The sequence below is a fragment of the Leiobunum rupestre genome, chromosome 2 (assembly GCF_980474605.1).
Source record: "Leiobunum rupestre chromosome 2, qqLeiRupe1.1.hap1, whole genome shotgun sequence".
NCBI classification, from domain to species: Eukaryota; Metazoa; Arthropoda; class Arachnida; order Opiliones; family Sclerosomatidae; genus Leiobunum; species Leiobunum rupestre.
Window position 1 is genome coordinate 72,485,698 of NC_143385.1, and position 15,044 is coordinate 72,500,741.

Here is a 15,044-nt window from a genome sequence, read left to right on the forward strand (position 1 = left end):
GCTGAAATACCTTATTACTTTTATTTGTAAAAATGCCAATTATAATTTATTCAATTTAAGATTTATTGAAATTTTTATTCCTTTTCCAATGCACATTTATTATCATAAAAACAAGACAAAAGTACAAAATGCACAATCAATTGACAGTTTAATTCATAAATAAAATGCATATGAACTATCAATACAAATAGAGAAAGCAGGAAAATGAAATTTTTATTATTATCACTTCATAATTTTCTTTAGTTATAACTTAATTTATAAAATTTAAACTTCACATTTGCATTATACTTTTGAGGTAAATCCTTCTAATTGGAAAGTTTTCACACCAAGATAAATTGATGAATTGTTACAAAAATGTTTAATGTCTAATAAATATCAAAAACAAGTTTTCATTTGGACCAATTTTTATTTCAAATTTTATACAGAATGCCACGTGGCGCAATAAACCGAAACTTAAAACTGGATCATTTGTCCCTGGAATAAAAATAATGGTTAGTTAAGGTCGAATACACTTAAAATGAGAACTTTTAATCTAATGACATACCTTCCTCTTCTTATCACCACCAATTTCGAAATGTTTACACCTCTTGATTGGTAGTTGTTTACGGAACTTGCAATCGGTACACTCCATCCTTAGCACAATCTTTTTGGTGGTTTTGGCCTGAAGATTTTTCAAAAATGATTAATATTTCTAGGATTTAGTTTGGCTTATGTCTTGTAGTTGCATACTTTCTTCCTGAAAATTGGTTTCGTTTGGCCTCCGTAACCCTGTTGCTTTCTGTCGTAACGTCTCTTACCTATAAGGAATATTAGAGTTAGTAGAATTTACCACTTTAGATGTAATTTGCATTATACCTTGGGCATAAATAGAATCTTTGCCCTTCTTATACTGCGTTACTTTGTGGGTAGTATGTTTCTTGCATTTTCCCTTGCAGTAAGTCCGTCTGGTTTTTGGTACATTAACCTAAAGCATGAAAATCAACAAAGGCTTAGCATCATTGACATTTTAATTAAAACTTTAAATTTTAAAGGGTTTAAAAGTGAAAAATAAGCTTTTGCGGCCCATACTATTATCGCCTAAATATCGTAAAAGAATTATACCATTATATTCAAACGTTATTAAAGCTGATTAAATGTGATGGATATTTATAATGCGCAAAAAAAAACTTACCATCTTCTCGATTTATTCAGTAAACGGAAGTTAAGTCGCGACAACAGCACGTGACGGGATACCTAACGGTGATGCATTATTATTATTGGTCCAAATTAAGAAACGCCACAGATAATCAGTCCAATCAGCGTCTTCGTCACCGAATACAACGCCATCCAGTAGCGACGCCGACAATCGATTTTTCCATTCTCTAGTTTCACAACAGCGAGAACTTGAATTTTTACCGGGTAACGTAGAATTAAATTAGACTTCCTAGACGTAATATTAGTTCAAACTAATATCCCTATCTTTAAATTAGGCCTAATTCAGCGAAACAGAGTCCTATTAGCGTCTCATTTGGAAAAAATAAGTCGCCGCTATTTCAAAGCTTCGAGCCACCACGCGCCATTTTTACGAATTTGAACAAAGGCGAGTAACGAAGTCGTGTCTCCGTAAAAATCCGGCAAAACACATTTATCTCAAAATGAGTTCCGAAAAGTCCGAAGTAGCAACGCAAAGGCCCGACCAAGAAAAGGAAAAGTCAGCGGGAGATGCCAAATCAGATACGTCACCTCACAAAAGATCGGCGTCCGAGGTAAGAACCATACCATCTTTACCTAAAAGTCGCTAATGTTTGCGTGCCGGCATTGGACGGCCAGTCGGCGGGTTACTGTAGCCCCTCTCTCGGCCGTCCAGTAGTACATTACCGGGGCATTTTCCCGCCGAATGGGTAGATTCTCCCGTAAGCCGTAGAAACTACCGGTTTCGCGTCATGTCTTTTTGGTTGATTTCTCTGTCGAAAATGCGAAAATTGTAATATATTGTGTTGTTGGTACGGTATATTAGGTTTATATTTTAGCTTTTACACGTTTTTTTTTAATTTAAATTAGCGATCCAATTTAGATTGTTTTGACAGCGCGTTTTCAATCAAACGATACGAAAATAGGAAACAATGTCAACCCCATTATAGCGCGGCTTAAGTTTCACTTTTTAAAGGGTCAATTGTTGAATTGTAATGCAATTTTTGGGTATAAATCCCGAAATCCATTTTGGCGCCTTTTTTGCGTATCATTTTGGATAACATTTCCCTTATAGTTTTTGTTATAGGGGGGCCTACTTTTGGGGTTTTTTCTTGACGGTGAGTGAACGCCGGAGCCGGCCGCTTAACATTTTCCCCCGTCGGGAGGTCCGTGTTAAGTCTAGCGTGCCAGAAGAAAAACCCCCTCACCGTCGGCACCCACCTAGACGGCCGCTAGCTTGTAACTCATTTCCGCCGGGTAATTTCGCCTTGTTTGACCGTTTCAAAAGGTCATTTAGCCTATTAAGATTTCCCCTTCGCACCTGTTGATTGTCAGGTGTTGCGTTGGGTCCCCATTCCCTCGTTTCGAACTAGCGATCTTATCAGTTAAATTGCCTAAAAATCGGGGTTACCCGAGGTCATTCCGTACTACAATGAAACACAGCCGTGTTCTTGATAAATATTTTCCCGCCTTATCTGTCGTAATGTTCAGTTTTGAATTTTTACTCGCGTAATGTTATAGGTCAAATAATTATAGATTTTTTTCTTTGCGCCGTTTGTATTATATGAAAGCTTACTTCAAGGGGAAATTCGTCAACATTCGCTTTTATTAAAAAATTATTTATCGTTAGTTTAAGCTCCGTGAAGCGTATAGGAGACGATTCTGTTCCCCCGCCCCCCCCGTGAATTATTATGCAAATCGTTCGTATTTAAACTAGCGTCGTATGAAGCTAAAAAAACCCCCACGATTGCCCGCGAGGAAATGAAAATTTTATTGATTCTACTTTAGAGGCGAGTAAGGAAGGTTAGGGAAAAACCAACCAACATATCAATTTCCGATGATCAATTGAAATAGCTGTTTTCACTGCTAAATGTTTAAACCGCTCATGAATTGTTAGATGGGGTTGGAAGCCATTTTACTCCTTCCCCGCAAAACTAAAAAAGGATTGGTTTTTTAACGATTTTTTGGTTTCGTGACAATAAACCTCAAAGAGACACAAACTCCGCTACGGAGTTTTCTTAGGTTTAAGTTTTTTAGTTTCGAATCTTTAAGATAGTTTTATTTCCGCTAAAATACCCGCGCGATCAAGTAGAATAATTAATAGAAATGCAATCGCTTAAAAATACTTCGTAAGAGAAACGGGGAATAGGCGTTTAAAGTTCCTAGAAAACGCGGTTTTTCTTCTTCCTGTCGGTTACTATGACAACTGAAGTTTTTTGGCACGCGCTACTCCGGCTGTTACCATAACGAAGATTAACATTTTTGAGCGCGTGGGACTGCGAGCTCTTCCGTTTTTTTACAGTGATAATTTTAGTTCCCCCCTTGCCCCCCCCCCTATTCTATATCGGGCACGTGATTATTTGAATGAATCCCCCCCTATTCTATCGCGGGCACGTGATTAATAGAATGAATCCCCCCTATTCTATCGCGGGCACGTGATTAATAGAATGAAGCTACAGTAAGTTAAGATCTCTCTCTCGCGCGCGCGCGCTTCAACGAGGTCCCACGTGCGGACCCGCTCGCGCGTGCGGAGGGAGTTGAAAAAACCTTTTAGATCTTGACATTTTTTCGCTCTCCTTGAGTTCCTTTTAGCAGACGAGATTTCAAGATGCAAGGCTTCGCGAGAAAGACAAGATTGGGGTTGTATTTTATTTTTAGAAGGCGGCGATTGGCAACAGGGGGTGATGGTAGAATTTAGAATGTCGGTATTTTTTGAGGGGTTACACTGTTAACTAATGTAAACATTGGCGAAACTGCCAGGAATGTTTCCCGCCCCAATCGGAGAAGAATTTAACGGTCAAAGACGAAACGTGTAAATTATTAGCCTTTATAGTTACTTTTACCTAAGCCTAACTAAAAGTGCTTTATTAACGAATTTAACGTTTCTAAGAGTCATTGTTCTTGTTTGTAGACAAATTTTAGATATTCCTTTTGATAAATGCATTGTTTAAAAGCCATTATTTGATTTATCAAATTATAAATATTATTACTAGCAGTTTACCATAGTAACTTCAAATAAAATTGTGGAATTGCGCAAAATATTTAAAAAGTTTATCTCTTTGGAAGTATTTGAACTCTTGTCAGCAGACTAGTCTGCAATTCAAGGCTGTTCGTTTTTATCAGATGAGAGCAGTTATGTAATGTCAATTTGCAGACGTTATTATCTATTAAGCTATCCTTCTAAAATAAATATTTCCGCGTTTAAGGTTTGTCATAAATATTCAGTTTTAAAAATAGTCAAAATGATTTTTTCGTTTGCCATAGTAGCTAACGGCGGGTGAAATAAATACGGTCGAAGAATCTTTAAAAGTTATGTTACCATAGCGACATAGTTTTTAGTTTATCACCATGTCCCCAAATTGAGCCCTGTTCTGTTAAGGCATGAAGCCAAAAAAAAATCTTGTGAATTATAAAATTTTCTAAATATTTTGGCGGATTTTCAACAAATTTAGGAGGAATTACGTTTACATAATCGTATTAAACATTATAATTAGACATTCCAAATTTATTGGGCTATTAATTTGTGGCTTGTGCGAACGCGGCCGTCTTCATACTTAGTTAACGCCCTCTGTCGCCGACAAACAGTGAATCTCTTTTGTTAGCTTGCCCTCCGTCGGGGGTCGACACTGGAAAAGGGGGCTATCCGTCGTTTTATTAAATGCCGGCAATTTAACCTGGATTTTCAGCTACGTAGGCGAACGCACGCTTTATCAAAAATGTCTTCAGTAACAGCTTAAAGTGACGGGAAGCCTTCCTTTTACTGGATAGATACTACAATCCCGTTATGTAAGCCTCCACAAATATTATAACTACATGGCGTCGTTTTTACCGAAAAGACCGCCATTTTGATAAGGAAAATAGCCAAGGAATGAAAAAAAAAGAAAAGTTATAAATCTCCTACCTAAAATGGTTTCCTGTTAGTTGATTTCTTGATAACGTGTTTATCAAAACCGACAAGTACGCCCTCTGTTCTTTAAAACCGCCATTTTATCCCATTCAAATCAAGGCGAAAAATAAATAGGCCTAACTTTAAATAATAAAATAGCAATTTAAATTGGAAATAATTATTATTTTATAAATTATTATATTTATAGCTTTATTTTAGGATAAAAACTTCATAATTAAAGCAATAGTATAAATGAAAAACTATGCACCTGGTAATAATCCGTTGTTTTATTTGCAAGTTAATATCCGTTTATTTGAATTAAAGATGCGCATTAATTTAATTATGCGGCTTTATGCCTCGATTTTAATTATTAGATGACAAAAAAAACTCGGAATCCGCCATTAAAACCTTTTTCGGTTTGTTCCAAGATGTCTGCCTCTCTCGCGTTTTCTAATATGACCTTCGCGTTCGAGAGACGCAAGCGATGTTTTCCTTCTCCGGTTCTCGGCTTTCTCTCTCGATGGATCGAACAGATTTCATTTTGGAAAATGGCCGTATCGTGGCGCTACCAGCAACGCCAAGGACGGACGCGAAAATGGCGCCTTTCGTAAAGAAGGAGGAGGGGGAAGGCTTTCGCTAGCGCCCCCGAACGAGACGTATCAAAAATGGATATACACGTACGCAAAGAATGACACAAAAAGAAATGTTTATGCGTCCCTTTCTTTTTGCGTCTTCCGGCTTCTGCGCATGGCTAAGGGAGTCACTCTCATTTCATTGGTCCTGATTCAGGAACTTCGATGACGTGAAAAATTTTAGGGAGGTACTTTTGGGGGGGGGGGGGGGAGAGCGGGTAACGTTTTTATGCGAATGAAGCAAATAGAAATTGGCCAAAAAATAGGAGGTATCTTGAATATGTCACGTAAATTTTCGTAGTCTGTTACATTAGATTACATTTATTACTTTTTCATTGCTCACGCATGTCCCAAAATGACCTAATGCGTTCGATGGTTTCACACTGTTAAAACTACGAAATACTAGGCGCCATACTCAAAACGAGTGATTCCCCCCGCTCGGATCCCCCTAATATTTATTCCGAGCCCTAGTCTGCGACCAGGACCGACCAGGACCAGTCCTAAACGAATTGTTTAGGTAAGAAGAGCCCTAGACAAGCCCAAATTTGTTAACTTGAGAAAATTGAGCTCAAAAAAAATAAAAAACAAATGAGACCGAGGTAAGTCCGCACATGGACAACATGTCCACATGAAAATAAAATTTAACACGAGTCCGAGACGAGCCTTTTCAAAATGTGTCGTTTAAGCTGAGCCTGTATGATATTTTTCCTTACATTGAGCCATAGACGAGCACTTAAGCGTTTTTAGGGTAAAATTTTTGGGTTGAGCCCGAGTCCAACTTGGGCCGTGCAGCTACGCTGTATGGTAGAATAGCTTCGACTAGAAATACCGAAAATTAGTTAAGCGCCTCATAGGCTATCCATATCTTATATAAACGTTGGCGCCTCATCGCTTATCAAATAACTTAGGCTCTTTGCCGCCTCATTGTATAACAATATTATCTCGGTCAACCTTGCGCCTCACCCTTAACCTTTGTAACGTTAAATAACCTTTGCGCTTTGCCGCCTCGGGGGCTAGTCTTTGTCTCACATGGACTATCAATATTCAGTGGCGTAGCTAGCATGGGTGACACCCGGGGCGGATATCATGGTGGGCTACTTAATAGTCTCTATAGTGTGTTTTCACGGTCGGGTGTCACCCTCAAATATCGCCAAACTGGGTGGCACCCGGGGCAGAACGCCCCCCCCCCCCTAGCGACGCCACTGTCAATATTATCTCGGATTACCTTGGCACCTCATGCGCTACCTAATTATCTGAAATTATCTTCGGCGCCTCATCGGTTTCCTTTATTAAATAATCTTAGCGCCTGTACCGCCTCATGAGTTACTCTTATAATCTTAAAATAACCTTGGTGTCTGATCCATTACCATTATACTAATATATAATCTTGATATACTGCTGCTTCATGACCTACAATAGTTCTTTTTATAAACTAACGTGGCCTTCTTGTTGAAATGTTGCTCTTACGTCACAGTCTCTTACTTTGACAAGCCTACTAGCGCGCGCTACAGTCGCAAGGAATATAGCTTTTTCTAGAGCGCATGCAAATCGCTCGTGCGAAGAATACACTAATAAAGCTGGGTCTTGTGACGTAAGAGCAACATTTTAACAAGTTGGGCAAGACCACTTTTTATTTTATAAAATCAACTATTATAAATAACTTTTGTACCTCATGAGATACCTAAATATCAGATAACTCTTGAAATACCCAAATCTCCGATGAGGCGCCATGCCACATGAAATACTTATATCTTAAATTAACCTCATGAGTTAAACTAATTATATTAAATTAACCTCGAGAGTTAAACTAATTATATTAAATTAACCTCGAGAGTTACCCTAATTATATTAAATTAACCTTGTGAGTTACCCTTATTATATTAAATTAACCTCGTGAGTTAGCCTAATTGTATTAAATTAACCTCGTGTATTACCCATATCTTAAATTAATTGATGCCTCATGGGTTACTCTCATTATCAGATTAAAGGCAATAAAAGTCTTTAGATGACTTGGGCCTAAGGTGGTGCCTTGGGTATTAGACTAGCTGATAATTATTATTACTATTACCTTCGAAAAAACATTGGTTAATGAATGAAACATTTAATAACTCTTCAATATATACAAAGGCGCTTGGTAGATTACCCTTAATTCTAAGCGTTTAAACTAGGCTCGTCTCCTCCGGGTGTTCGATTTGCTCCACTCTCGTTTGCAAACGTTCCGTCTCTGACCTCAACCGTTTAATTTCCGAAGTCATTTCCATGTCGTGTTTTCTTTTGACCGACCTCAGCGTGTCCAATTGCTCCGATTTGATCATTAATTTGCGCGTCAATTCGTTCAACTCCCGACCAATCAGCCGGCCAACGTCCAATTCCGGGTTGATATCGAAGGGGGTTCTTCCTTCGTGGTTCCTAACCATCGTTTCGCAACCGTATCGAAGCAAAAGCATCACGGCTTCCCTCTGATTTGCCAAACAGGCGAGGTGCAAAGGGTTATTTCCCATACTATCCGTAGCGTTGACGTTAGCCCCCGCGTGCACTAGAACGCGAATGGTGTCCAAATGGCCGTTCGAGGACGCTTCGTGCAAGGCGCTACTGCCGTCCTCGTTGGTGGAGTTAACGTCCACGTTGGTTTCGGTAAGGAGTTCTTGTACCAGGTCCACGGACCCTTTGGAAGCCACTTCGCGAAAGGATCTCTCCGGTTCCTCTTCGTGGGTGTCTGTGTCTTCGTATTTGAGGCGGATGGCGCCGCGTTCTTTCAAAATGTCCACAAGATGAGTGTGTTCGTATTTAACGGCGATGTCCAAGGGTCGACGTTCTTGCCCGTTGGCGCGCGAAGACTCGTGGTTGACGTCGCAGCCACGTTCCAACAACGCCTCCACGATGGAGTAACTGCCCCCTCTGCAGGCGTAGTGCAACGGCGTTTGGCCGTACGAGTCAACGGCGTTCACGTCGGCGTTTTCGGTGAAAATCATGCGGAGAGCCGCCTCCGTGTCGCCCGCCACGCAAGCCTGGTGTAAGAGAAGGCCGTCGTAAAAGACGTAGCCAGGGTAGAAAATTTCCGGCGTACTTTTTGACTTTTTCTAAATGGAACAACGTCTTTTATTAGGTTTTTTCGAGTCAACTATGGAAACCTATTTTTGTCTGTTAGTGGAAACCAGTCATATTCAACTAAAGGCTGGTTTTCATTAGGTTAAAAACGTCACGACTGTGAACCTCGACTCGCAAAATTTAAGTTAGGCCTAATGCAATATTTTTGCGTCGACTCTCACCGTTGTGGCGTTTCTATCCTAGTGAAAACCAACCTTTAGGCCTAATGGTAATTTTTCGAGTCGACGTACGCCGTCGTGGCGTTTTTACCTTAGTGAAAACCATCCTTAAGGCAAAATGGGCGCTTCAATAAAACCGCTTTAAGGAAATCGCCAAGAAGTAATATATCCGCGAGGCAGGACCTGCAAGTTACTGTTTATGTTGAAATAATGGAACGTCGTGTTTTTCCTGAGCCTTAATATGTCAAAAAAGCTACCTGGTTAAAAGGAAAGAATTGTTGCATACCGTACAGGTGAAAAGTTTCCATTGTTTCAACAAGCACTATATAAACAGTAACTTGCAGGTCCGGGTTTTCGGAATATTACTTCTTGGTGATTTCCTTGAAGATGTTTTATTGAATCGTCAATTAACTATGCGACGTCAAGCGTAGACGCAATAAAGGGCTTTGGTTTCCACTATCGCGCGTCATAATGCATTTACAGGGTTGCCACGCGTCAGGGAAAACTGGTTAAAGTCGGGGAATTTAAAATAGGTCTAAAAAGTCAGGGAATTTTAAGAATTTGTAAAAGGTCAGGGAATTCGATTTTCTCTTGACACTTTTTGAAGGAAATTTTACTCTAGATCTGTGGAAAATTCTTTGTTTATCATTTATTTCCTTGAAAGTTCAGCTTTTATAAACATTGCTATAACCTTTTTACTGAAATATGTCCATTTAAATTTACTAACTTACGATAAAAAGAAAAAAGTCGGGGAAAATCTCTTAAAATTGTCTGGGAATTTGAATCTCAAATTTGTGGCAACCCTGTTTAATTAAAAGCATCCATTATTGGTATGCCATCAATTTTACGTCACTTGGCACATCAGTAATTATGCTTTTAATATCATAGTAAAATGAACATCCCGACACCATATTAGAAAAGGGCGTTTAAAAATATAACCTTTCAGATATTTGAATCGTAGGTTATTGTCGGTAATTCTTTTGCACCTTTAACATTTATTACCTTCGACTGAAATTCGTCGTACTGCGGGTGGCACTTATGATTTCTCAGACCACTCGTCCCGTCTTTGGGTTTGAAGTGAAGAATGGCGTTACATTTGGTATCCAGACAGGCGACGTACTGGGTTAACGCGTTGTCCATCTTGATTTGGGCGAAACGATTCCACACATCGGATCGAGCATTGGGAGGACGAAATAAACTAATCCTTTCGTCTCGGTTTTGAACCATAGATTTTAGTTTGTCCTTGGTAATAACAAGGTTTGTAATAGGGTTATAAACGGTTAACGCGCTCGTCTCTTCCAAATTCATAATCATCTTTTCGAATCGTTCGGACCTCGGTAGGATTAAGCCTCGTCCGAACAAAGCGCGGAATGGGAATGGATGGCTCCGTCAAATGGAAGTCTGGGATTTCTCGGGAGTCGACTCCGAACCTCCCCTATTTCCAGGCGAAAACCAATAATAGACTCGCTCCACCTCTCCTCTCCACCCACTCGCGCGCGCGCGCCTTAACGATCACCGTAGTAGAGTTCTGGAAAATGTCTATGTAGCAGAAAAAAATTCATTACCAACCATTTCCTAGACTAAACCAGAGAGATCCTATATAGCTACGCTAAGGCTAGATATGCAAGTTTTTCGGGAGGCCGTACACTCGTATCGTGGCACCATCTAGTGGTATGGAGTATAACTAACCAGAAACATGTGATAATTATTGGGAAATAAATGTTTTTACTCCCTGCCACTGGGGCGCTGGCGTAGCAAAGGAGAAAAAATTGAGTAGATACTTGACGTGATTTGACCATTGTTGAAGCCATATCTCCCTTAGCGTAGGATCTCTGGACTAAACCAATCGATATTTTATTATATATTGGAATAAGTCTATAATGTTCCATAAGTTTGTTACTTTGGGGAATATTTTACTGAGAGCTAGTAACGGAGTGACGTCATCACAAGAAGAAAATCTCCCCCTAGCGAGGCGCTGTCAAGGCTACGTATGATGCGTTAGCAGGTGGACGCAAAACTGCGACGAAGCCCGTGATCATGGACTAATTAATGTATACTTTAATAGTCCATGCCGTAATGTGAATTGCTCTCAGTAAAACTTTTGCGTGTGAAGAATAGGAAGTGTCCTATTATAAGAATATTATACTCTTATGATATTGGTAATTTACTATTTCCATGAAATTACCGCGGTAATCTATGGTTTTTGGATTATCTTAATTATAGAAAATTTCGAGATGGTCTGTTATTGAAGCGGTTATTTCCAGGTTTTTATATCCCCCAATGTATATTACAGAGATATTAACCATAAGGAAAAGCATAGTTCATTAAATCTCTACCTAACATAGAAAGTTGAAACAAAAGCTATAGACCATTCTATAAAGTAATATTGGCCTTATTGTTTTGCTGTTGCTGCTGCGTCACGGGTGACGTATCGATGACAATGGTTGCCACACGTCAGGGAATTTAAAAAAAGGGCCTAAAAATTTAGGGCATTCAATTTTATCTTGACACTTTTTGAAGGTAATTTTACTCTAGTTATCTGACAAATTCTATGATTGCTTATTTTTCTTATCGTTGCAATAATACTTTTGTGCTGAAATGTAGGTTGATTTCAATTTATAAACTTCTGATAAAAGTAAAATATAAAGCTAAAAATTGGCCTATTTTTAGAGTTTGCAAAGTCATTGATTTTGTTTTGTTTGAAAGGGCAAGAATGTATTTATTTAAAATGCAAAACTATATATCTACGAATGCGCCAAAAACGGGGCACGCAATAGGCTCGTCAATAAAACATCTTCAGAGAAATCGCCAAGAAGTAATATTTCCGAGAACCAGGACCTGAAAGTTAATGTTTATATAGTGCTTGTTGAAACGATGGAAACTTTTAACTTTCACGGTGTTTCCTTTTAATCAGGTAGCTTAGCAAAAACACGGCGTTCTGTTTATAGGTCATTATCCCTAAGTTTAAAATATGATTAAAAACACAACAATATGGCGAAAATAATACCACTATTTCGAAACTAATTTAACCATGAATCAATTATTTCCTAAGTGTGTCCTTATATAAATCCGACTAGTTTAAATACATTCGTTAAGGTCTATTCATATTACCACTAGTTCGAAACTAATTTAACCATGAATCAATTATTTCCTAAGTGTGTCGTTATATGAGATTTCTTTTTTCTTTTTACAGGCTAATGACGATGGGGATGTGAAGCAGAAAATTCAAAAGGTCTATCATTTTCATAATTTTTGTGTTTCGCTTAAATGTAGAGATTTTCTCCTGTTATTTTGGGAGATCATTATAAAAGTCTTTGGTTTCCCTAAAACTAATATTAGTTTTTCTTGGTTTTTTGGTTTGTATTTCAGACTGACCACAAAGGTAATACAATTTATGTCCCTTTTTGTGTTCGCTTTTACTATACATTCTAGAAAATTTCAGAATCGCTTTTGGATTATTTAAGCCTATTCCTAGATTTTATATTGGTGGTGGTTGATCCATAAACAAAGTTACTACCAAAATTTTAAAATGCCGAAAAATAACACCCAGCGTGTTGTTTTTGCTATTTCAATAGGGGTATTTTCTAGGGTATGGGTTTAATTTTTTCCTTTAAATTCAAATAAGCTGGTGATGGTGGATGTTTTTAGTTATGGTGGCAAAATTTTAAAAGGAATTTATTTTTATCATTTTCTTAAGTTAAAAAAATATTTAGTAGCTACTTCTAATTAGGAAAACCAGTATCTATAAAACTAGCACGCAATCTTGTTAAAAAAAATTGTTGTGCTTTTTTACAATGCTGGTTGGTTTGAGGTTGTGGTAAAAATTGGGTTTGACCTAAAGGAATATGATCCTAAACAAAATTGATGTAAAAATTAGGCAGCGAAAAAGATAAGGCAAATGGTGAATCCGAACCGAAATTCGATGATGAAGATGATGGGGATGACGATGATGACGTAGTTCCCGAAGGAGATGATTATGAAGAAGATGGTGATGAGGATGGAGATGGTGCGGAGGATGACTCAGATGATGGGAATGCCGACCATTAAGATAGTGCTATTCGAAAAAAAATAAAAATGTAAAGAGAAGTTGGAACACAAATTTTGTTTTTGTATTTGTTTTCTGGCAAAAATATGACTGCAGCGGTTGTGAAGTTTCTCTCAAAACTCTGCGCAATTTGGAAGATCCAAGAAATGGGGAAGGGTTGAAAGAAACAACTCAATTTGGACACGTTTAAAAAGCTGTCATCAATTCTTCAGAAAATGTTCTCTTTTAAGAAAGATTTAAAAATTACCCAAGGGAGTATACAGTGAAATAGCAAAATTTATTAAAAAAGGGGATTGGGGACACTTATTTTTCCACACGCGCTTTTTGAGTTTATTCTCGCATTTTAAGTTTTTTGTGTTTACGTCCATGATGTAATTTTTCGCTTTGTTACCTTTATTTTTTTGTTTCATAAACGAAGATTTAAAAATAATCTTCGATGAAATGGTATATATCATCATCAATATAAAAGATACATCTCATCAATTTTATAAAAAGAACTCTAACTTTACCTTTCTAGATATAAATTTATCCAAAAAATTTTTAGTTAACTGACGAGGGTTTTTTATAAAGTGTAAAAATTCAGAAAAAATAAATCCCCTTCATCACCCCTTAAATATTTCTTGCAAGTTATATTCAAAATATTTGAAAAAAAAGATGGCTATTAAATATCTTTATGGGATTAAATAAAATCACGTCGTGTATGTTTTATTTGATTTTTTGCACGCTATCTATATTCCAAGTAATACTTTAAAAAAAAATGTAGATATTAACTTCGCGAATCACCAATTGGCCACTGATATTTAGTAAATATATATGGCAGTCCAGTGAAATATATGAAAAATTCATGTAATCTTAAATCCATTTTCAATAAAAATGCGTTCATTTTTAAAAGATTAAAAATAGAGGTATTTTTCTTTTTTTGCATATTTTAAAAGAATATCATCACATTAGTTAGTGTCGCGGTTCATCCACATCCTTCTCATGTGCAGGATGCGAACGAAGCAAAAATAAAAATGTGGTCACCAAAAAACTGCACTTTAATTGGGTCTTATTTCTTTTTTTCATCCGTAATTGCGTGTTTTTTATTTTAAAAGTCATTGTGAAAGTTTTCGTATTTTACTTCCCTTTTTTTAGTATTAAAAATGAAGTGTTATTTTCCGAAGCATTTTCCAGACTTTTATACTAAAATGTACAAAAATTCTTCTTACTAAAACCTCTTGGTAGCATATATTTCTCTCTCTGTTACGTTTTTATGAAATGCACTTTACGATGACACGGTATAATGGTCTGAAAAATTGTTTCATCAACTAAAAAAGAAAATATAAGCCTGTGACTTAATTGTGTGTTTGGTGAGTGAGTTTTAGACTTAGATTAAACAAAGAAGACACTGAAATTTGGAAAATGTGTAGAATTTTTTTGTACGATTGTTAATCTTATTCTTTATTCGATTTTTAAAAACTTCTAACATAAACACGGAGTAAAGTGTTGGGAAGGTTTACAAAAAAATAATATAGCAATTGGTTTTTGGATTTATCGAAAATAAATTATGTAAAATGTTTTTAATATGAATTAACAAATTTCAGGAAAAAATGTTCCATGCTAATTGTAAAATTGAAATGGTAATAACCAAATTTTAAAAACAAAGCGTATATAGAAATTTTAAAATTGAAAAAATCGAATTAAATTCTCCGAATAGGGGTTTTTTTGTCGTTGGGGAAGAGATGTCAAACCCAAAAAGGTCCAGTTTTATTCCCATCTCCAATCGATGTAATATTTTAAAGAAAAATGTCCCATTAGAACAAAATACTTTTAATTTTATATTAGCAATAATACGGAAATAGGAATCTACCAAGTAAACTCGGGTATCGAAACTGATTATAAAAACTTTCAATGTTTTTTCCATCTTACGAAAAACTTTTTCGAAATAAATTTTAAATTTCACATTTTTTTGTTTATGCAAATTGTAAAAGAAAGTGTTTCTTGTGACTCCTATTATAGTTGTAAATAAAGGAAGTAGTCTTTTACACTTTTGCTTGATAATTTTA

At 37.0% G+C, this 15,044-nt stretch overlaps 3 protein-coding genes across 4 annotated transcripts; 1 reads left to right on the plus strand and 2 right to left on the minus strand.

Annotated features, from left to right (window-relative positions):
* Positions 1–386: 386 nt before the first annotated feature.
* On the minus strand, positions 387–1,300 carry RpL36A (ribosomal protein L36A). Of its 2 annotated transcripts, none has more exons than XM_090166359.1 (5): positions 1,172–1,300; positions 856–964; positions 730–797; positions 545–661; positions 387–474 (listed from the first exon to the last, which is right to left on the minus strand). In XM_090166359.1, exons 1-5 carry the CDS (start codon positions 1,172–1,174, stop codon positions 454–456), a joined length of 318 nt encoding a protein of 105 aa, XP_090022485.1. In that variant the 5' UTR covers positions 1,175–1,300; the 3' UTR covers positions 387–453. The 2 variants fall into 2 exon arrangements, with proteins under 2 accessions (XP_090022485.1, XP_090022486.1); XM_090166360.1 differs by having other exon boundaries at positions 1,102–1,172.
* Positions 1,301–1,315: 15 nt separating this feature from the next.
* On the plus strand, positions 1,316–15,023 carry LOC149958976 (uncharacterized). The gene is made up of 5 exons (XM_090166358.1): positions 1,316–1,398; positions 1,470–1,745; positions 12,148–12,186; positions 12,324–12,336; positions 12,832–15,023. The coding sequence occupies exons 2-5, from the start codon at positions 1,635–1,637 to the stop codon at positions 12,999–13,001; spliced, it is 333 nt and encodes a 110-aa protein (XP_090022484.1). The 5' UTR covers positions 1,316–1,398; positions 1,470–1,634; the 3' UTR covers positions 13,002–15,023.
* LOC149958977 (uncharacterized) lies at positions 7,806–10,460 on the minus strand. Its single transcript, XM_090165109.1, has 2 exons — positions 9,957–10,460; positions 7,806–8,768 (listed from the first exon to the last, which is right to left on the minus strand). The coding sequence occupies exons 1-2, from the start codon at positions 10,266–10,268 to the stop codon at positions 7,848–7,850; spliced, it is 1,233 nt and encodes a 410-aa protein (XP_090021235.1). The 5' UTR covers positions 10,269–10,460; the 3' UTR covers positions 7,806–7,847.
* Positions 15,024–15,044: the final 21 nt, after the last annotated feature.

Excerpts from the sequence above, each read along its gene's own strand:
- RpL36A (XM_090166359.1), bottom strand. Across the intron at positions 798-855 it reads AGATTCTATTTATGCCCAAG|GTAAGAGACGTTACGACAGA; the intron begins GTATAATGCAAA and ends TATTCCTTATAG. Across the intron at positions 475-544 it reads GTGGTGATAAGAAGAGGAAG|GGACAAATGATCCAGTTTTA; the intron begins GTATGTCATTAG and ends TTTTTATTCCAG.
- LOC149958976 (XM_090166358.1), top strand. The coding sequence starts at position 1,635 with ATGAGTTCCGAAAAGTCCGAAGTAGCAACGCAAAGGCCCGACCAAGAA. Across the intron at positions 1,746-12,147 it reads ACAAAAGATCGGCGTCCGAG|GCTAATGACGATGGGGATGT; the intron begins GTAAGAACCATA and ends TTCTTTTTACAG.
- LOC149958977 (XM_090165109.1), bottom strand. The coding sequence starts at position 10,268 with ATGATTATGAATTTGGAAGAGACGAGCGCGTTAACCGTTTATAACCCT. Across the intron at positions 8,769-9,956 it reads ACGACGAATTTCAGTCGAAG|AAAAAGTCAAAAAGTACGCC; the intron begins GTAATAAATGTT and ends TGTTCCATTTAG.